The following is a 24033-nucleotide window of genomic DNA, read 5'->3' on the forward strand; positions in this document are numbered from 1 at the left end:
CTTTTTTATTTTTTTTTTTGCTCAAACCTTATAACGACATTTTATGTATGAAAAAAGGACTTTTGATATTAGTTTGAGGTCTGGCTGCAAAGCTAATACGAGTATAAGACTCGAGTCCGAACATTTTTTTTTTTACCTTTTCACAAATGTTCCGAAATTTACAAATGATTTTTATTTGTATGTTGTAAAACACAAGGCTACATAATGAGCTGTTTGTAATGTGCTCACCAGGGGAATAAAAATCCTATTTTCAGCGTCATAAATCTAGAAAGTTAAAGCTGCGCTATTGGAAAAACTATTTTTTTTTTAGATACATACGTGAATATATTTTAAGATTAAACATTTGTGCATGTAAATATGAAGTAGTGTTTTTCACTTTGTAATAGATTTCTTCAGATGTGGATTAATGTAGTATTATTCAGTGTTTAAATTACAGAAACATCGGTATGTACAAATATTGCTGTTTCCATTTTAAGATGGGGTAGACTTAGCAAAAATAGTAAACAAATTATACAGTAGTGAATTTTACTAAGTGAATTAAAAAAATAACTTTTTAATGGTGTTTGAATACATTCCTGATGAACAAGACTACACTGTTATTTCTTTTGCAGATCAAACTAACTTGAAACTCTTCTTTATAAGAGGGCCAAACATATTTGGGTTCATGAGGGCTGGGCGTGGCACTTGTTTTGTGTGTTGGACTGTTGGTAAGAGTTTGCATGATGCACGTTCGATTGCTGCAAAATCACTTTTCGCATTTTGGGGCCATGGGTTCATTAAAAGAATGTCGGTCAAATCACTCTATTAGATTAGAGTAGACTAAGAGTCAGGAATTGAGTATCGAATTTTAAATTTAGATTGATTTGATCCGCAGATACATTGTTGAGTTTCGTCAATGTTTATTTTATTGTTCAGCTTATTCATTAGGTCATAAGACATGTACTACATACAAAATCTGAGTGACAGCTAAATGATTATTGATTAAGTTGAACCTTAAGTGAATTAGAGTCACACATAAATTGATATATCGTACTTAAGAGCCGGAGTTGTATGAACTTTGTAATTCTAAAAGACCACACCTTGAGACACACATCCAGGGCACGACGTTGCATACCTAGTAGATGTTTGACGTCATTACACGTTCGTGACGGAACAGGAAAGTTGATCAGTATTGTATTATATATGTGTGGGTGCGTGTGTATAACGAGCTAGAAATTTAGGGCTCATTACTGATGTTAAGAAACTTGTGCAGCTAGAACAAAACCGTTCAGACAGCCTGTAATCATTATATCGCATAAACGTTTTGTTCATAAAATGAAATATCGTTTTTTTGTGTTTCTAAAGTCTAGCAGTCTAATTGCCTATGCAGTGTCAAAGACAACCTTGATTGGCATCTGCTTTATACACTGTCCTCCTAAGTTTCAATAATCTGTTCTGAGAACTTGTTCTCTTGTCAAGTACATGAACCAGACATAAATAGCAAAATTAGTTTGTTTGTTTAAATTTACGAGGGGCTACTGCACCAGACGTTCCTAATTTTGAGGTGAAAGGTTAGGGGGAAGGAAGCCAGTCAATACCACCCTCCGTCAACTCTTAAGCTAGTCTTGTCAGACCAAAAAGTGGGATTTGATGACCAATCTTACAACGCACACACGGCTCCAAAATATGAAGCGCGGCTTTTTGTGTTTTTGTTTTAATGGGATGCGAACCATGAAATTTCAGCTCCACAATCCTCCATGTTAATCACTTCTAATACCAATTATAAGGCAATAAAATAATGATATAAACGTACCACAGAGTCAAATTCAAATAATTACGCTACGGGTTAAAATTTAAGTCAATACAAATACGTTGCTGAGCTGATTTAAAGATGACTTCGGATTAGAAATTATACGACTAATTATTTTGAATTAATTCTAGCAGTTGAAAAGTTGTTAGCCAATTAAAGGATGAAGTGAAATTACGGATTCTAGAAAAACGTCTTATAAGTGCAACTCTGAAACCATTTAAAACAACTCAACACAGCTTCTTCTTCTTCTGAAGTTCGAAGAAAATTCAATTTTACGTACTTGGCCAGAATAACTGGTGCTATTAGGTGAGACATATTCTAAGCAATACTATAACAAGTGTATTGTACAGTTTGTTCCTATTATTGTTTCAAAGCTAAACAGAGACATATTCTCAGCAATACTATAACAAGTGTCTTGTACAGTTTGTTCCTATTATTGTTTCAAAGCTAAACATAATGATAACGTTGTGGTCTAAACTTATCACGTTATCTTTTCAAATGGCCCCAAAAATGATCTATAGAGCTAAGACCTAAGATTTAGTTGGAACATTGTGAATATGTTGTAAATATTATTTCCAATCCTATTTCTCAATATCAATAAGTGAACGCTTTTCATACTTCAGCGTTTTGGATGTTGTACCATCACATTCTTGATATTATTGCATTGTCTCATGCACATATCTTACGTGATCAAGCATTTTCTCTTTTAGTTTTCCACGTCTCCAGTTTAATAACTAATCCTCTCTCAAATTAACATAATTCCTGACATTTTCGATATTTTACTCACACTTTGATTTGTATTTATATATGTAAACTCACTGAGCTCCCTTGCAGTTTTTGGACATATATTCTGTTCACACACTTAAAAACTTAGAAAAAAGAAAAGTCAATGATTGTTCGTAGCTTACACTATTAGAGTAATACAACACTGTTTTATCCAAAGAGAAGCAATTAATTTAAAATTAATTATTTCTCTATAGATTATTTCTATTGGTCTATTGTGCACTAGGTACAGGTACCTTTGGGCGAGTATCTTTGTGTAGAGATAAAGTAACGACCAGCTATTATGCAATGAAAATCTTAGAGATGGCCGACGTCATCAAGTTAAAGCAAGTGGAACATGTGAAAAACGAAAAGACCATTCTTCAGCAAATTAGACATCCCTTTATAATCAACATGTAAGTGGTTTATAAAATTTCTCGATGAATGTAGAGTAATTTTTGGATAGTTCTCAGTATTTCTCGCAACTGCCTATCATAAGTGTTATCAAATGCTTAAATAGTTTGAGATTGGTTTTACTACTTCTATATAGAGGCTAAAATCTCTCTGAATGAAGAGAATCAGAAGTTTCAAGATGATGATGTAAATTTCAGTTTTGTTTTAAAATATTCTTATTTAACTACATCTCCCTCTTAAAGTCATTTCAATATGTTTATTGTGTTCCATTTGGTAAATACATTTCATGTTGTTTACTCATTCAAGGGTATGGACAACACACGATGATACGTCGCTTTACATGCTATTCGAGTATGTTTGTGGTGGCGAATTGTTCACGTACCTCAGAAACGCTGGTCGTTTCAGTAGTATCATTGGAAGTTTCTACGCTGCAGAAGTAGTGCTAGCCCTGGAGTACCTTCATAAGAAACAAATAGTTTACCGTGACTTGAAACCCGAAAACCTATTGTTAGACAGAGATGGACATCTGAAATTGACCGACTTTGGTTTTGCCAAAATTCTGAATGATAGGTAACTTTCAGTGCCTACTCCTTTAATTGTTACCATGACAAACCTTTTTTTTTATTTTTCTATCATAATACTTTAATATTACAACTGTGAAGGTGTGATTGACAAGATAGTTTAAAAGTACTCTCTATTAATTTTACATGTGAGCAATATCTTACATTTATATACACACATTTATATTCTCCCGAGCTTAATCTCTCCGTTTTTTTTTAGAATTCTGAGGAGTTTCTTAACTAAATATATATATATGTATATCATTCTAGACTTGGTTATTCAAACAGTGAGAAAGTAGGATTAGTCTTACAATGTGTACTAACATTCATGTTTAAGCTGCTGCCTTTAATACTAATTCAATGTATTAGTTCAGTCTTCCCGGATCGTACTATGGATACTATCATACTTCAGACTCATGTTTTTATGTGTTTCTGTGTGTGTGTGTGTGTTTTTCAGAATAAGATTCTTGTGAGTTTCAAGTAATAATATAAAAGGAACGGAAATGTTTCACACATAACATGTTGGTAGTGGATGCTGTCGTTGTTTATTTTAGAGCAAAGTCATCTTGGGCTATCTGTTGTGTCCAACGAGATGAATCGAACCCCGTATCTAAGCGTTCTAAATCCAAATACCGCTGTCCCACCGGGAGACCCATGCTGTCATTATAGTGTAGTTTGTTATGTTGAATTCTAGAATCTAGCGGAAAAGATAATGAATAGGTTTGTTGCATTATCCATACTAAAGTAACATACCAACCATCCTGTATCCTTTTACACTTATAGTTGCATAAACTTTGAGAAATCTGTTTGTTAAGGTTGTCTTTAATTTCAATAGAACCATTTTGGATGAATTCCAGACAACAAACCGTATATAAAGTGTATTTACATCTTTAGAACTTGATAAACAACATTACTTTTCAAATGTGTATTATTCAAGTAGCGTTATCACTAGCAAGCAGTTTTGCAGCATTGTTTTGTTGGATTTATTATTATTTAGTTTTTTCATATACAAAATATATTATTGCACTTATACGTTGATGAACATTTTTGTAGCGTTTAATTTAATTATTAAGTTGTGTTTCGTTCTTCATGATAAAAGTATACTTAATTTAATACAAATGCTTGCTTTACGTGATTAAGAATATGATTATTTACATACAAAAATACTGATGGTATGCACAAACTTTTGGTGTAGGAGTAAAACGATTTGATCAACAATGACAGCTCTATTAACAGTTTCTAATTTTCTGTACATTCTATTATGTGCAGAACGTGGACCTTATGTGGAACGCCGGAATATTTAGCACCAGAAATCATCCAGAGTAAAGGTCACAACAAAGCTGTAGACTGGTGGGCTTTAGGAATTCTCATATATGAAATGTTGTCTGGGTGAGATGATATTTTTTTTATTTCAAACTTCTCTCTCGAGTATATAAGAAAAAAGGATTGTATTTTGAAACGATTTTTGGCAATGATTTGCAGCAAAAGTGACTGAACATTATTGGTTCTAGGTTTCATTGGTATTGGAGGAACTGGAACTGATAGATGTAATAAACTTATTTCGTAGTTAAAATCCATCAGAATATGTATATACTGTTTTCCTTATGTCACTTATATGATGTTTTAAACGGCTAGGTTGCCTAAACGTTATTAAAGCTAGGTTAATTTATTGAATTGAAAATATTAAATCCAAAAGGTATTTTAATTACATACTTGACGGGTTTATAAATGAATATTCTGTGGATACAATACATACCAAGAAGGTTTATTCATGAAGGTCCTGCAGACAACCTATATTCTAAAAAGGATTTATTGACATATATATTGCAGATAAACTATATATCACAAAGATTTATTAATAAATAATCTATGGATAAGCTATATCCCGAAGAAGGTTTATTAAGAAATTACCTGGAGATAAAGGACAATGCCTAGCCTATAGTTAGCTTGCTCTGACTGTGAGCTAATGATTCGTGGTTACAGCATAAACGCATTTCTCACGTTGGTGTCGTCTGTGTGAGTGACGGTCAAATCCACTATTCGGTTAGACAAGAGTAACCTAAGAGCTGGCGGTGGGTGCTGTTGACAAAGTGCCTTTTCTCTAGTCTATGAGCTCAAAATTATGGACAGCTATGTGCTTTAATTGCGGTAAAATTCTGGAATGAAAAAAATGCTGCGGAAACTTATATCCCGATGTAAGTTTATTAATATATATCCTGCTGGTAAGCTGTATCCAAAAGAAGCTTTCTTATTAAATATCCTGCTGGTATGTTATATCTAGAAGAAGGTTTATTAATAAATATTCTGTTGGTAGGTTATATTTAGACAAAGCTTTCTTACTAAATATCCTGCTGGTATGTTATATCCAGAAGAAGGTTTATTAATAAATATTCTGTTGGTATGTTATATCCAGAAGAAGGTTTATTAATAAATATCCTGCTCGTAAGCTATATCCAGAAGAAGGTTTATAAGTAAATATTCTCTGAGTAAACTATATTATGAGCGTATATCCTATGAAAATAAATCAAATCCCTAAAATAGTTTATATTATGTATATTGCAAATAGGATATACATCGATACAAGTTTTGAAACATATATTTTACTGATAGACTGTACATTTAGGTTGGTTTGTTAAAATTCAAAGTAACACTGAACTTTTTACCCATTTTATTGCAAATTCACTGAAGTTGTATAGTTGAATGTCTATCGCTGTTTGCATTACGTTTTATTGTTAGTTTTAACATTGTGAATCTAGTGTCAACCTTTTAATTACAAAGATAAGTTACTTGATACACTATCCTCGAACTGAGACCGAATATTTACCTGCACAGTATGCAGCATAAAGTATCCTTACATTTATAATGATATGAATGGAAATTCATCGCGATCATAGATATATTGCACACATTTATTGGAGTGTGCTCTCTAGCACTCTCTATGTAGGGATGTCACGTACTAAAGCAATACAAAAGTCATCTGGATTTTCTTCTCTACAGTTCATCAGAAGCTAGATATGAGGAGCTATCTGGCATAGTCGCTCTATCTCCGTTGTATATGCCACTTTTCAGCTATCCAGAGCGCCCCAAAGTTGAAAACTGGCGAATAACCAAAACCAAGATTTCTTATTTTCGTTCATTATTATTTTTCTTCCTTCAACAGGCCTAGCAACTACCTAGTTCTAGCAGTAACTATAATTTTATCATCATTTGATAGAGCTAAACAGTCTTCACGATCTTTGACTACGTGTTTTATTATTATTGTATGCAAAATTAAAAAAAAAGAAAACAACAACATAATTGTAGTACAAACGACGTTATTATCCCTTGAAGTAGCTTTCTTACAGAAGTCTGGTGTTCCTTTAAAAAAGTTTAAGTACAGGGTGAAACAGGAATTACCAGCCCATAATAGCTTAACATTAGATGACTGTAACATGTAGAATACTTAATGCTTTGTAAACTATATAGTCGGTGTCTTTAGGAAGCCAACCTCTATACTATGTATGAAGTGAAGGAGTATATAAAAACACGTACAGTTCATCAGAAACTAGATAAAAAGAGATAACTGGCATAGTCGATCTATCTCCAGCGTATGTGCCGCTTTTCAGCTACCCAGAGCGTCCAAGAGTTGAAAACGGGCAACAGGCCTACCCCTACCTAGTTCTCGCAGTAACTATAATTTTATCATCATTTGTAAGAGCAAAACAGTCTTCGCAATCTTTTACTATAGATTCTATTATTATTCTATGCAAAATTTATAAAGCTTTAGAATACACTCTATAACCTTGTAACAAACAAGTATAAGGAAATTATCACTAAATAAAAAGTTATGACTACCGAACTTGAAAAAAGGAACCGAACAAGATAGGGATGGAAGTAGATATATCACTTGATCGGCTAATGATCACATAGTAGACTAAGCTGTCTCGACTTTACATGGAGGATAAAATCCCTACATTACTGACTTCCTCACTGCAAAACAAGTTCCAATCCTAAAAATGCTGCTTATCTATTGTAAAATACTCATAAAAGGAGTGTTCTAAAGTTAACTAAAGGAAATATATTTATAATGATGAAAGCTGAGATTCTATTTAAACACCAAGCTTTCGATAAACAATGTGGCCAGCCCTACACAGTTTTTTATTTAGCGATACATTTTTTTCCCTTATACTTGTGTATTCAGTGCTATAGTACTAACGTTATTTATGTTTATTAAAAAAATATTAGGCGTGAAATATCAATTTAGATGAATTATTACTTTGAAAACTTTATGCTGTATATATATATACATTTCCTAAATAAACTTAGTCTTCGTAATTTTACATTTACTGTTAAGTACCTGAAACTAATCTGTTTACATCTAAAAATAATTATAAATTATTTGCAAAGAAGGATTTTATTATATAAACTGCTGTCTCTAAAACAAATACTTACTTATTAATCCCTTATTTTTCGATATCATGATTAGAAATCAGTTCAAATTTTCATTTTGTAAATAGGGAAAATAAGTAATTTTATCGGAAAGAGTATACTGCAGAAATGTGACTCTTATATCTTAAAAATAGGTATCCACCGTATTTTGATGAGAACCCGTTTGCTATATACGAGAAGATCTTGGCAGGAAAGATTGAGTGGCCGCGACACATTGACCCAGTTGCTAAGTAAGCAGAAAAGGTCTCTCATAGTCAGTTCACACATTATATTTCATTAATGGTCAATTTAATGTATATAAAAACTGGTTCCGTTTTTTGTCTTTTTTTTGAGTTAAAAAATTAATGAGATTTCTGTAAGATAGCTTGTAACGGTAGGATGGATAAAACACTTTATTTGTTATGTTTGTTTTATTTCTGATCAAAATGCTCTAGAGCAGTTAAAGTTAAAAAAATACTCAGCATTACATATTACATTTCTACTGACAACCATATAAATTATATGGCTTGTACAATATCACAAAATAACATGCTTGTTTATCATAACTGTTAACAATGTGCAATTTAAAATGAGTTTGCATGTTAGTTAAATAATCCATTAGAATATGAAACCTAATAAATCATACTACATTCTAACGGTAGATTTCTATTATAGAACTTCTAACATTTTGATTTATTTAACTTTACGTCTCTACAGTATCTGCATATTTTTCTAGAGATCTAATAAAGAAGTTATTAGTTCAAGATCGAACAAAAAGAATAGGAAACATGAAGGTAAGATGTTCATCAGGAATGTTTTTGCTTTACTTAAGGTCTAAACTTATACATTTGTATAAATACTTTACTGTAAAAAACTTAATTATTTTAGGAAGTAATTAACTATTAACTATAGAACTGGTAACAGCAAAACCAGTCTGAACAGTGCTAGAAATCCTGAATTTCTTTACAGAGGGCGTTATAAGTGATCTTTCGACATTGGTTTACATCAACATACTGACACGTTTTTTAACACATTTCCCCAGCGTTTAATTTTTCTTATGGTACAAGCTTTATCTGTCATCCAATATCATATTCCAATAACGGTTTTATCTACTAGCTCGGTGGAAGTTTAACAACATTATTTCAACAGGAAACATAAGAAAGTGACAATTTAGATATATGTCAAACAACTTTGATTTAATCCAAATGGGATATTCTACTTAAAGGGATTTTATAAGAACACAAAAATACGATTGTGGTTTCTTATGAAGCTGTTAAATCTAAAAAGCCGACTGATACGTAAATAAAATATGTTTTTTCTTCTGGTCTGTAAATTAATGTTAAATATATTTACATAAATATAAATATATATATGTACACACACACACACACACACACATATATATATATGTATGTATGCGTCTGTGTGTCTTTGTGACAAGTAAAGAGGAATTTTCGGAGGTCATACATTGTAAAATAATTAATTTTTTAAAATAAAAGCTCTAACTAATCATACACTGCATTTTAAGAATTTGCTTTATATAACAACATCATTGCTACACACACACACGCCCCCCAGTGGCACAGCGGTATGTCTGCGGACTTACAACGCTAGAATCCGGGTTTCGATACCCGTGGTGGGCAGAGCACAGATAGCCCTTGTGTAGCTTTGTGCATAATTAAAAACAAACAAACACACACACACACGCAAACAATCAGAATTTATTTGCTTAATGCTTAAACGTTAAATCATGTCTGCGTTTCTGTATTTGTCTGGTGTTACTGTTCAGCTTTAAATGACATTCAAACCATTCCTGGTAAACAACATTTCCATAATTATAAGAAGAAAGCCGTTATTCTTTGTATCATGTAACTTGATCTTTGCTTATTTTAGAACGGAGCTGAAGACGTTAAAAGACACAGGTGGTTTAAGGGAACCATCTGGGATGATATACTCAACAAGAGAGTCAAGGTATGCAAGACTTTGCAAACTATATGCTTTATCATTTTAAGGAAGATTACTTGTCTGCTCAGATTTAAAATTTTGCTATTTGTGTTTACTTTTTTGCATATTTACATTATAAGCTGATGTAATATTTAGATACTTCGCGCGTGAAATAGTTAATAGCTTATACTTTTAGCTATGCACGAAACCTTCAAAAGTCATGAAGTTATGTGCGTAAATAGATTATGTGGTAAGATAATTCGATTATAACTCTATAGCCTCACATCAGGGGCAAATAATAATAATTAATTAAACTACAAAAATAATATTCAACAGATACCTATTTAAAAGCCACCCAGTGGCACAGCGGTATGTCTGCAGACTTACAACGCTAGACTTACAACACAGATAGCCCGTTGTTTAGCTTTGCGCTTAACTTAAAAAAACAACAAAGAAAATTTATTTAAAAAATAAAGAAAAATGTGCATATCGTTCTAACATATTTAGGCAACACATATGCTTAATTTTCTGCTCGTATCACTAAATGAAAATATAAATAAAACTGGGAAAACATTAATCAACCATTATCTTTTTATAACTCTTTACACAAACTCCACTACTAAATTGTATAAAACTAACAACTTATTTTCATTTCTTTGTTTGTTATTAAGCACAGAACTACACAATGGGCTATTTGTGCTCTACTCGCCACTGGCATCGAAACCCGATTTTTAGCATCGAAAGCCTGCAGACTTGCCGCTGAGCCACTTGGGGACTTATTCTCATTTAAGTTTCAGTAAAGTTAATTACATACACAAAATCTTGAAGATAGGAAGTACACACAATCATAACTTATTTTAAATTGAGAAATATAACTGAAACACGTATAAAACTAAGAATGATTGACATTTTGAAAACGGATGGTAGAACTAATTTTTATTTTATGTTTACTAGATGCGTATAGTTTATCTATATTAATGTTTCAATGATTCAATGGGCTTAAGGTTCTTAATAAGATAAAAGTTAATTTTTACTCAGAATTAATAAAACTTTTGAAATATACAAATATACACGGTATTCAACTGTCACAACCATGATTAGACTCAACTTAAATATTATCTTAGCAAAATCTCCAATATCATGGATGCAGTTACCGATAGTTTAAATCTTTTATAAATGCACAAAGTGAAAAAAAAAACAAAACAAAAAACATTTAGTCGTATATATAGATTACCCCCCCCCCCCGAAATTTTGGAGGTAGAAGGATCACACTTAACTGGCAAACTTGGGGTAGCCCCCTGTATGCTCTTATCTATATGGCATAATCCCCCATATGAAGGAGGTAAAAAAAGCCTTCGGAAGGTCATACATGATGGAAGTCTAAGAGAACGTTTTCAGGGTCGCTAAACCTAAATCTGACATCATATTATATATTCCTTACCTCTCTCGAGATCCCAGGGGCGTCACTCACAAGCTAAGGAGACCAAACATGATATAAAGGTTCAGGAAGTACGGGCAGCTGTCTTAACGAGGTTTTTTTTTCGGGTATGGACCCATTGGGATAGCTATATAAATAACTGGGAATAATGGAGGAGATTGATTGGTACATTGGAGCCTCTGAATCATGAGGGAGTTTTGAATCCCTCAACAGAACGCAGGTATTTATGCCAGTCATAATAAAATCTAACGAAATGCGTTATCTAGAATTGGTATGTAGAATGTAAAAACAATTGAAAAACTCTCGCAAAACTCTCCATAATAATTAATTGAGTAACATTAAAGTTACATTCATACTTCTATAGGATTTCCTCGAAAATATATTTTTTGGAATAAAACACTTGTGTTGGTTGAACATTATTGTCAGTAAACGTTAAAAAATATGATACTTCTTCAAATAACAAAATTAAGGTGTTTTTAGTAGTTATCAGTAAATATCGACAATGAATGATGCCAACTGGTATTATCTATATAAATAATATGCTTACGTTTGTGTGTTTATCTGTCCGGAACTTTTTTCTCGCAAATTTCTCGATCACAAGATACAAATTTCATATCATTAGAAAGGTCTTTGTTCGAGGAGTCCGGATTGCATATTGGCTTTTCCATTCAGAATCACCTTACCTGATTTTTACTTAGGCAAACTTTTTAAAGCAACGAGTATGCTACATAATGTGACAATGTCGTTGTCATCACGTGACAACTGGCTTCGATTTCAACTTTAGTAGGCCCGGCATGGCCAGGTGGTTAGGGTGCTCGACTCGCAATCTGCGGGTTGCGGGTTCGAATCCCCGTCGCGCCAAACATGCTCGCCCTTTGAGCCGTGGGGGCATTATAATGTGACTGTCAATCCCACTATTCGTTGGTAAAAGAGTAGCCCAAGAGTTGGCGGTGGGTGGTGATGACTAGCTGCCTTCCCTCTAGTCTTACACTGCTAAATTAGGGACGGCTAGCGCAGATAGCCCTCGTGTAGCTTCGCGCGAAATTAAAAAACAAACAAACAAAAACAATCAAATTTAGTTTTTTATTTGCAAAGTATTTCACACAAACAACATTTAACCCGCGTGTAATTTCCTAAAAAAATTAACATTACTCTCTAGACAATTGCTATGGCCGTTCTCGACTTTTATAGGTCTAAAACTATTTACTTATCATTTTGAGAACAAACATTCAGACATTTCTAAATATTCAGCAAAGTTTGCTTTCATTACAGTTTTACATTTGCTTTACTTTGAAAATAGTTTTCAATGATATAGACTGCTATAAACACCTTTTAGCTACTTTTTCTTAAGTACGGGTTTTATTCTTCGCTTTTCTGAATTTATTTGCTTCAACCCGTAAAACTGTGTCATACACTGAACATTCATAACTGTTTCATGTTCTGTTCACTATTATAAATACCTTTACTAGGCTTTATTGGTTATTTTACGTGCAGTCTTATCGAATAAAGTTACGTACATGTAGTTTGTCTGGCCCTGCAAATGTTTTTCAAATAGATCATGATTTTTCGATCTAACACATAATACCTTGCAAGAAAGCGTAGCTTAAATGCCGTGCGTCAAAATGATAGAAAAAGAAAAATTCAAGGAAAGTGCATGAGAACTACCGCAAATGTTTTGCGGGTTGATGCTAGTAAATAATTATTATATGAATAGTTAATATCAGTGGTTGCTTGAATATGAAGAGTAGCCAAGGGCTGTACAATTTGAAACGTCTGAGAATAGAGAAGTGCAGGTTAGATGGAAACGTTATTGTCTTCTTGATATATATGGTATAATGAAACATTCAGGTTGATCTCATGAACGGAAAAGATCAGTCTAAGAAAGTCGGAATTTAACAAATGTATCATAATACTTGTATAATCTCTAGATCAAAGTAATGTTATATCTTCAAGATTTTAAACTGCAATTTATGCTTTTAATGAAAGCAACAGTCGTTTTATGTCATATACACATTTTCTTTCAGTATTAAAGGTCATCTTTCACAGATTGGAATTCAATACAATTTTTTGTACATCTTCCTAGAAAGGGACTTTTTTATCTCTTCAAAAGCATGTGTATCCATACGTACAGTTGCAGTAATCTTTAGCTAGAGATACACGTTGATTTCCAGCTTTGTGTAATTACTTGTTACCCTTTTATATCATCATTTATTTCTGGTTTACGAAAGATTCATCTAGGAAGTATGGATTTCACATTTTTAGCAAGTGTAAGCTCTTGTCCCACATCTTTGCTTTCACAGACGCGGATTGATCCTGTGGTAGAGGTTTGGATTTCGGAGTTGGCGAGCCGAGTTCAAATCGGTGAGGTACCACAAAATTCTCTTCGCAACTTTAGCTGTGGTTGCATTATACGAGCGGCAATCAATTTCTTGGCATAGATGGTGGATGGTAGAGTGCTGCTGACTGGCTGCTTTCTCTCTGGTCAATAGTTCAAAATCAAGGACGACAGCAGATAGCCATAGTAGTTTTGCCACAAATAAAAAAATTCTAAATTTACTCTTTCATGCATAAACAGTTTTACCTTATAATAACACAGTAAGGTAAATATTTGTTGTTGTTATTATTCTTAAATGCAAAGCTACACAATGGGCTGTCTGTGCTCTGCCCACCGCGGATATCGAAACCGTCTTCTTTAGCCTTATAAGCCTTTGGATTTACCAGTGAGTCACCGCGGGAGAGGGACAAGATAAATATTTAAAATGTAATATTAATTGCAATTGCTTGTGATTTTGGTCATAGTGATACTTGATAACGTATGGTAGGAAATTTTGTTTTATGTCAATTTGATTTTTCAACTGTCTCTCCTGTTTTTTACCTCTAGAACTTTTTAAGTAAAGTAATTTTCTTCAAGGTTTTGTTAAAGCATCTACAATTAGCTCTAATACCTTAAACATATCCTCCCTAGTATACACTTCACTGTCTATGGAAAATATCCTGAAATGTTTCATTTTTTCTGAAGATTTATTCTGTTCAGTCATTACACAACAACCGTTTGTAATAAACGGTTTAACAAAAATTTCGTATTTCATTATAATGAAAGTTAGTTGCTATATATGATAGTTTCCAACTTAATTAATACCAAGTCTCCTTTACTGTATACCAAATAGTTTTGAGAACTATTTCCATATATTTCCTTTTTATATAATGTAATTGGTGATGGGATTATAACAAAATCTAACAAAAATTTCTTCTCTTTCTACCCCCTGCTCTATGATTTTTTTCTGGAATAAACTAGCCTCCTCTACTACCATATGTCGGCTCTGATGGAGATACAAGGAATTTTGACAACTACCCGGAGAAGGACCAATTCAAGAGGTCACCACTCCTGAATACCAATGAACTGGAAAGTTTCAACGGCTTTTAGAATACTAAAGAAGACTTATTTGATTATGTACATAATAAATAATGTATTCTATAAACTAACAATCTAAAGAAGCTTGGCTTGTAAATAAAGAGACTAATTTTCATCCAGTGTTAAGTAACAACTCATCTCTTTGCGTCTATATAACATTTATCTGTTTTTCTCCTGCTTAATTCTATGGTATTTTGAATCTTAAAAGATCTCACCTAGCAAAAGTGCTCATTGCAAACTGTTTGTATGGATCTTATCTCTACAAATAGCCATTAAATACATTTAATAACTTCAACTTTGGTGCAATAATTCATCCTACCTTGACCAATTCATGTGAAGAAAATATACACGTGAAACTGAAAAACAAGAACTTGACTGGAGTGGTCCAGATCCTATATTTTAATATGCTGATAAAATGTTCAGTATAAGAGAAATTCTATTTGCAAGAGAGAAATTTCTTATACACACTAAAATAAATGCAAATTTAAGGATGCTTATTCTTTTTCTTGATCATTAATACGCCCCTAACATTTTTTCGTTAAACTTACGCTTTAGTTTTTTTCTCAGAAAAAGTTAAAGCTTTGTAAGAAGGTAATTGTTTAGTTGTTACTTCTTTTAAATGCAGGACAGTTTCAGATTTTGTATCCAGCTTTGGTGATGGTTTTAGTCATTGCTGTAAAATCATAAGATTCGTGGTTAACATAAGCAGTGGCGTTTTTTGTGATTAATACTGTGGTAATGATTTTTGGAAGAATTTTTGACCATACTGTTAATAGCATACATATTTCCCTCAAATAAATAATGACCTAATATTGTTGCATTACCATAAAAGACATTCTTGAAATAATGGTAATAGAAATAATTCATGTCGTAGACATAGTTGTTTGTTATAGATAAGAAAGTGTTTGGCCATATTAGTCTAAGATCTCTATTCTTAATAATTAAGGATTTAGGTTGCTGCACTTATGCCTGAAAGATTACCAGCCAGGTGTTGCACTTTCTTTATTTCTTGTTGCAAGAACCCTTTCCCTGTGTTAGATGCTGCAAAATGTCTATTACTTTCCTGTCTTCGTGTAAGAGGAAATAAATACTTTCATATAAGGACTAATTACACAATTACATTTTAATTAAATACAAATAAAAAAAACAAGCAAAGCTACATAGGCCACAAGTAGGTTGTGAAACACGCTGAAAATGATGCTAGAAAAACATAAATTAAAGAACAAAAACCAAAAAGCAGTTTTAATAACGCGTCTAGATTTGGTTTTATCTTGGCACTTATCCATTCCAAGTTTATTCCTCTCACAAACTGTTCAACGTATCTAGCCAAAATGTAATCAATCTCTTTGTTACTTGTTAACCTCCAGACTTAAAAACCACTAAAAGCAAGTAATGACTATATATATGTGCGTGTGTAATTTCTACTGCAGTTTATCACACTTTAATAAAAGTAACACCTATTTTTGTTCCTTAGAAGTAATTGAATCGTATGGTGGCATTGCTTTTTATCGGCATATAAGAAGCATAAGAAAACAAAGGCGCGATATGGTGGAACACTTGAAAATTTAATGGCTTTTGGTCTATAGAACAGCTCATATGAGGTTCAGCAAAAAGATTAACACATTATAACAAACAGTCAATGTTTATATTAATGATAAGCAGTTTTTTGAAAGTAACTTTACTGTTCTTAATTATATTTAATATATCTCAAAAATATATATTAACGTGTTTTTTGATACAATACTAACAGTAATATACTAAGCTTCCACAAAGTAGTTTATCTGATCTTTTATTCGGACTAAATGCAAAGAGAGAGTACATATGTATGTTATCATTATGTAACGTAGATAGTTTCGGATCAGACTTGAAAACTAAAAGATTAAAGCAACACATCAAATCTAATGTCTAATCTTGATCGCCAACTGTCGTTACAAGCTTGCGCTTTAGGTAACGCCCTGGGGTCATTAGAACTGACTAGATGCTAACAAGGTGGATTCACTAATTACTTCCTTGGGTGGGTCAGTAAAATTTACTGATGACCTCGATGGATCAGTGGAAATAATTACACTAGCTCTAGTATATATGATCCACTAAATACTGAATTCATGGGATCAGTAGATCCGGCTGATGACTAGCAAGAAAGACACAATAATTACTATGTTCAGTGTAAATAACAAACCGTTATGAACACATTAACAAGAAATTCTCCCCAAACAGTAGAGTTAATATTAATGAATTATATGTCATAAATATGTGATATTGCCATAACTTAAAACGTTTTCTTGAATATTTTGTGTGTTTGTTTATTCCTAAATACAAAACTATAAATGGGCTACCTGTACTTTAGTGAAAAAAAACCACAGTAAACGGAACTGTCAGAAGTCTGATATCAGAGAAACTAGTTTCGATACATTCGTGCGTCCTCTTCAGTCTCACGTTGTCTTCTGAATGTGTCGAAACTTGTTTCTCCAATATCACACTTCTGACAGTTTGTTCCGTTTACTGTGGTTTTTTCACTAATTGCTGTACACGATATTGTGTTATTTTATTATTACCTGTACTTTGCCCACAGTTTAAGAGTGAACTTAAATAAATCATATGATCGTCAAGTATTGACTCGGTTAAAACTAATTTATTATATAATATTTTTTATCAAAGATTTTATTATAGGTCTCAGTTATGTCTATTTATTCTAAAAACAACATTATTGAGTTAACAATTTAGTAAGAATAATTAAAACTGATTAGTAATATTGTGCTCTTGACAGCCTCCCGTCATTCCCAGTGTGAGCCACAATGGCGACACTCGATACTTTGACCGTTTTCCAGACAAGAAGTGGAAAAACGTCAAGGAAAAAGTAGAAGATGAGGGATTAGCGTATTTTAAAGATTTCTGAACGTTCCTAAAATTTAAGTTATATGAACAGCCTGATGAAAAAACTTATCGAGAGTCAATGGATTACATTATTATACACAACTGTGCTATTTCTTTCGAGAACATTCGTGTACAGGAAGTTACTGAGGAGTATTAAAAATGTTAACCTTTGAAAGTAAGTTTTTAAAATCAGTATGTTACTGAGAAAATTATTTGGGGACTTTGGTGTAAGTTACTATCAAACTATTAGCTTTTCGTATAAAAACTGTTGATGCTTAGTACTATATTAATCCTCAAAAATTAATTGTATATATATATATACAAGTCGTGAAACAGTTCATTAAGCTTATCTCTACAGTTTATAAATATAAAACTAATTTTACTTTATTTCCAAATTGTATTTCGTATAAACGTTAATTAGTTATTTTAAATAATCAAAGTTTCAACAGCTTAAGTATTAAATTAATATGTACCATTGTGACAAAAAGATTACAATTTAATCTGTATAAATCATTGAAGAAGGTCCTATTTACTGAGTGGATAATTTCGAAATACGTAAAAATGAAGAAACTTGTAGTGGTTATAATTTATTCATTTGGTTATTATGTACACTCGTCCAGTAAATGTTATATGCGTGTAGTATTTTATTTCTCCCGTAGTCTTGTATCATGTAATCCATATATATATTATTTCATTTTAACACACTCAGAATTAAAGTGAAATATTCATACGTTTTGGGCGAATGCTTTGGTTCTGATTCGAATATAAAAGTTTACTGTACTTAGTAAAAACCATCATTATTTTTACTAGTCAGAATAACATGTAAGGTTTCATGATTAAAAAGACGAGGATCTCCTTATAAAAAATAACACTTTCAAAGCAAATAAGAATTAACCTTGTTCTGTTTTGTTAGTAAGCTATAACTTCTTCTTAATAGATCTGATAACCTGAAAGTTCAGTTTCGGTTTGGTATCTTTGTGGTCCAAATGAAACAAAAATTATTTATGGATCTGTATTTATTTGTCTATCAATGTTCGAATATCCCATCAATTCTGAATATCAGTTCTGTATGAAAATTAATATCGTGTTTCATCATATGGCATTTTGACGTGGTACATTTCGTTTTTACTTTTAGGGTATTTAGTGTTTGCTTTTTTTGTCATACATTTTCATTATTTGATTTAAGCCTAAACTGAATATTTACAGAAGTGAACTGGCACAGACAAACCGGTACTACTATTTTAGGTTTTCACTCCTGTTATCAGTGCATCACTGACGTCATATGACGCTAATCAACTATATTTTTCATTATTTTTATTTTTCTAATTATAAATTAAAATAAAATTACACTATTTTTCGTCTTCATATATGCTATTAAAAAAAAAAAAAAGGAGACGGAAACGACAATATTAGCGACATCCAAAATACAGTTCTAATGAATGTATTACTGTTAATGTTTTAGTGGCAATATCTATTTAATAGTATTAATGTTTACAAGCCAGTAAATTAGTTAACAGTTGTTTATTTTTTTACATTAAATACCACTACATAAATTTATATGCCCAAAATTTAGTACCTATACAAGCTATGTAGTCATATTGTTTTCTTATCCAATGTTACATCATTGAATTGGAAACTTAACAATACAAGGAATCCGTCAATTTACGTGTTATCCACAAGAGATTTGTTGTATGTTTCAGTATTCATCAATTATTTCTTACCAGATGAATAATTTATTAAATAGAATTATGTTTTATTTCCATTTACTTTGTACAGGAAGTACTCTTGCATAATTCTAATATGTACAAAATTACCGATTAATTTTTGTTTGTCAGATTAACATTAGTGTATTTAGATAGCACATTACTTTAATGTGTGGATTTTTATATATATATATATATATATATATTGTTTTCGAGTTAATAAGAGCCTTGTTATGATCATCTAGCATATTAAAGCATTTCTATACAACAAGAAAATGTTCACATTGAACAACAACATACTTCTGTGAATAAAATATCGGTACATTTTATTTTGAAAGAAAAAGATTGATCTTATTAGAAGTATTTTTAGTAGTTGTGTAGGTATACAGTCCTACAAAATTATAGTATTAAGCTAATATGTTTCTAGTTGTCTCTTGTTTTTCTATCTCAATACTTAAACTGTCACACCAAAACAGTTGATAGTAAAATGCAAGATAGCTAATAAAATCTAATTTTATTTATTCCAATCACAAACTTTTGGTTTATCATGCATGAATGAATGTTTTGTAAGATCCTCTTTCGCAAATCATTTCCAACTATAAATTTGATCACTTCACCTGTAATTTTGTACGAAAATGTTTCTGCTCATCAGAATAAGTTCTTATAGGTTTATAGTTAAAATCTGCTTTTGATCGTTTTAAAAAGAATATACTGCAACTGATTAACATATTCGGTGAGAAAATACAACGAAAAAGATTTGTACATCATTTTCATTTTGAAATAAATGATAACAGACAATATAAAACAAAAAACGTTTTGTTCTAGAAAGTGGTTGAGTATTATACAATATACCACCCAGGAAGGGTTAGAAATAGAAAAGTTGCCTTATTTTAGTGTGCATGTAAGCTTTCTTGGCTTTGTTTCAAATTAATTCATGTAGAAACTTAACTTGATTTCTATTTCTGTTTCTTTGCGATCTTTTGATTTTTTAAGGTGTTTGTTGGGGTCATATTTCCATTTTGAAAGAACACCGAATGCATAAACCTTGAGTGTAGAAACCATGATTGAGACGTTCTAAAAACATGACTAAAAATAAAAATGTTGAGTGAATTCTTATCGTTTTTATCTAGTTCTCAATTTTTTTTTGTTTTTCTATCGAAGATGTTTCAGATATTAAACGACTATTTAAAATTTTACTAGATATTATTTTACCCATAATATTTTCTGGTTATCACCCTCATTTAAAACATAATTGTCAGTATTCTTTACCTATTGTTTTCAGTCATTTAAAACATAAATGCAAGTAAATACTGCAAACTGTTTTAACTGAATGTTCTTTAAAATTAATAAAATAAACATTTTTTATATAATTTTAACATAATTTAATATAATTATTCGTTGGTTTGAAGGAGCATCAAGTGATCTTTATTTCTGTAATCATACTATTAAAAGATTTTAGATGTAAGTGTGGTCTCCTGCAGATGAATTGATAACATTTTTGAAATATATTTAAACATATTTCTGTACATCATATCTAGGGATTAGTGGCTATTTTCTGCAAAGCTAATATTATTTAATTTTTAGCAATGTAACAACATCACCGTATTTTTCATTTTGTAAACTCCATTGATGGAATAGATATTTAACAGTTTTGAAAAATAAGATTGTCCAAAAATAATAGTCACACAGTTCTTTACAAGATTTTGTTTTCTATTTCTACTTACTACAAGATAATTAGATAAAAGACTTTACTAACTAGTAAGTTTCATTATGCTGAGCCCTGCCACTGGAAATGTGATAAAATTGAGCTGACACAAAGAAAAATCCATTAAGAATAAGTGATTTTGACAAATCTAATAAATTTTCTAATATTAATATGAACTTCAAATACAAAATATTTCATGATTAAAAATATTAAATATGACATTCAGAACTATGCACCTCACTGTATCATCTATAGAGAAAATATTTTTTTGGGATACATTTCAAGGTATTTCACAACTTAGAAAAAAAAAGTGAAATTTAGAGATATTTGATTGGATTTCTGGAAACTGATAAAAGCTACATGAATAATTTAATGATTAAAATAATGTTGCATGTAGAGCTCACACTTGTACAATACAGATACTTCATAGAAGAAACTGTATATGACTGCTGAGGAGAATGAAGATTTACACATTAAGCTATAAAATTGTAAAAGAAAGTTACAATGAACTTTCATTAAAACATTTCATAATATGTTTCATTACAAGGAAATCAATTTCTTTGAATTTCACTAGTTTCTTTTTCCATTTCCCGCGATCAGGTGCTCTGAATTAATATTATTTTCCATTTCCCATGATCAGGTGCTCTGAATTTATTTTACCATTCAAGATAAAAGACAATGTAGTTTGAGAATTAATACTGGTTATTTTACTCAATAATAAGCAAGTAAACAATACAATATTTTTTACAGAAAGTCAATTGTCACTGTTTTAGTCAACATTTACCTATTGTTTTCAATAACAAGGTAACACACAATAGCATAATTCATTGAATATTTTTAGTAGAGAATCAAAGACAACTGTTCTAACATGTAATATAAACTGTAAATAATTAAATACCCAAGTACCAAAATTCTGAATAAACCTGAGAGCAGAAAAATTTGTTTTGAAAGGAAGATAATAGTAACAACTGTATCATTATATACAAACTTCGAAATGAGACTCAAAATTCATGGACTTGAAAACTAAATATTCCACTTTCGCTAAAAAAAAAATAAAATTAGGATTTTATGAGCAAACAGTTTTGTTATTCACAGGTTTCTTTTATGACTTTCAAATACAAAAAGTTAATTATTTTTTCTTTAATCAGTAATCATATTTTACAGTTTTAATATTGGACAAAGTAATGCACAAATTAAAAATGTTTAACATTTTTCATGTTTTCTAATTACTTTATAAAATATTTCATAAGGTAATGAAAGTAATACTCAGCAAACCTATGTTTAGGTATATAGCATTCACAATATCTTTTATTTAAATCTAGAAGGCAATGGGATCAGAAATAACATGACAATTTAACTTATCTTTATTTATAATTTTACAAACTTAAAAAAAATGACTGTAAAAAAAAGTGAATGTTTAGAGAAAGAACTATGAAAACATTTTGCAACAGAAGTCACCGAAAGAGGTATGTGTACATATTACAAATATAATGATTCTACAAATCAATTAAAATACACAAAAAAACAAAGAGAAACATATCAATGAAAAATCTTATGAGAATAATACCCCATCCGTAGGCCTAATTCCTCATAACAGCAATGGGAACTTGGAAGATGAAAAAATATTAGCCAGCAATACTAACAAGGAAGCAATCACAGCAACACATTTTATCTTCTTCCTCATTACGATGTTTTCAAAGAGGGATGTTTCCATGCTTTTTCCAAGGATTAGTTAACTTTTTACGCTGAAGCAAGTCAAGATCCCGGCAAATGCGCATTCGTGTGGTGCGAGGCTCTATGATGTCATCCACAAATCCTGCAACACAAAAATTTAAGTGTGATTTTATTTCACTTTTGTTTTGGTTTATAAGAAAATGTAACATAAAATAAGAATTACTCTTGATATGCTCAGGAATAATAGAATGAGGGATAAGAATTATTTCTGTATATCATACAAAGATCAACAGATAGACTAATATTTCAATAGAAATACATAAATAAGAAAAGAAATTCATTCATTTTCAAACGTTTCCACAGTAGGTTTACAATATGTTAAGTTTTTTTCATAATGACTTTTATAAATTGTTCTACCATGAAAAACATACCAATAATATCTAATATAGCAGTGCATACAACAGAATTAAATAAACTGTCTTAATTTAGTATATAGTCCATAACACAATTCCTTACTAACACTTGATTTTCATTTATAAGTAAGAATTAAATGCATCAATGTATATCTTCAAAGTTCAATGAATTGTTAGTACTTTAATGATATTTACAAATAATTGCTTGAATCACTAGTAGCCTTAGTTTGCATTGAAAAATATTTCTGTAGTTAATAAGCATGAATCAAACTAAAAAAGCATACCAACTGTACAACTAAAGCTTATGCACTGTTGTTTTCACTTTGTTCCCTGTTAATTACTTGAAAAAATAAGAGTGTAAGTTGCCTAAGATGTAATCTTTCAACACTTTAGTTTTATGATTGGTACCTTACCTCTTATGGCTGCAGGGAAAGGATTTCCAAATGTTTCCATATATTCCTGAGCATAACGTTCTATATCCTCTTTACCACGATAGATAATAGAGACAGCTCCCTTTGCCCCCATCACAGCAACCTCAGCTGTTGGCCAAGCATAGTTAATGTCACCTCTGAGATGTTTTGAGCTCATCACATCATAAGCACCACCATATGCCTAAAATGTATAAACCAAATTTATAACTAAAATCAAGACAAGGATATAAACAAAGTTTGATTTGGTTTGTTTTGAATTTCACGCAAAGCTACACAAGGACTATCTGCACTAGCTGTCTCTAATTTAGCAGTGAAAAACTAGAGGGAAGGCAGCTAGTCATCACCACCCACTACAAACTTTTGGGTTACTCTTTTACCAACGAATAGTGTGACTGACCGTCACATTATAACTCCTCCAAGGCTGAAAGGGTGAGCATTTTGGTGTGATGGGTATTTGACAAGACAAGAATATAAACAAACAGTTTGCAACCAAAGTGAAGACAAGAA

The 24033-nt window shown here is 31.4% G+C and overlaps 2 protein-coding genes across 3 annotated transcripts in view; one reads left to right on the forward strand and one right to left on the reverse strand.

The window, feature by feature from the left end:
* Positions 1-20603, forward strand: part of LOC106471467 (protein kinase DC2-like) — a 46087-nt gene extending 25484 nt beyond the window's left edge. Inside the window, exons 2-9 of one of the 2 annotated variants that reach the window (XM_022400912.1) lie at positions 2799-2967; positions 3272-3535; positions 4795-4914; positions 8088-8183; positions 8669-8726; positions 9826-9903; positions 14610-14765; positions 17494-17624. In XM_022400912.1, the coding sequence (XP_022256620.1) occupies positions 2799-2967; positions 3272-3535; positions 4795-4914; positions 8088-8183; positions 8669-8726; positions 9826-9903; positions 14610-14738 (914 nt within the window). In that variant the 3' untranslated portion in view covers positions 14739-14765; positions 17494-17624. Of the gene's footprint in view, positions 1-2798; positions 2968-3271; positions 3536-4794; positions 4915-8087; positions 8184-8668; positions 8727-9825; positions 9904-14609; positions 14766-17493 lie in introns of both variants that reach the window. The other variant, XM_013932073.2, reaches the window with a different exon arrangement.
* A 1086-nt stretch (positions 20604-21689) lies between these two features.
* The window catches only part of LOC106471478 (propionyl-CoA carboxylase beta chain, mitochondrial-like), a 35619-nt gene continuing 33275 nt past the window's right edge, over positions 21690-24033 (reverse strand). The window contains exons 8-9 of the mRNA XM_013932082.2: positions 23509-23707; positions 21690-22824 (exon numbers count right to left, since the gene is read on the reverse strand). Coding sequence (XP_013787536.2) covers positions 22703-22824; positions 23509-23707 — 321 coding nt within the window. The 3' untranslated portion in view covers positions 21690-22702. The remainder of the gene's footprint in view (positions 22825-23508; positions 23708-24033) is intronic.

Source organism: Limulus polyphemus, unplaced genomic scaffold (assembly GCF_000517525.1).
Source record: "Limulus polyphemus unplaced genomic scaffold, Limulus_polyphemus-2.1.2 Scaffold112, whole genome shotgun sequence".
Lineage (NCBI taxonomy): Eukaryota > Metazoa > Arthropoda > Merostomata > Xiphosura > Limulidae > Limulus > Limulus polyphemus.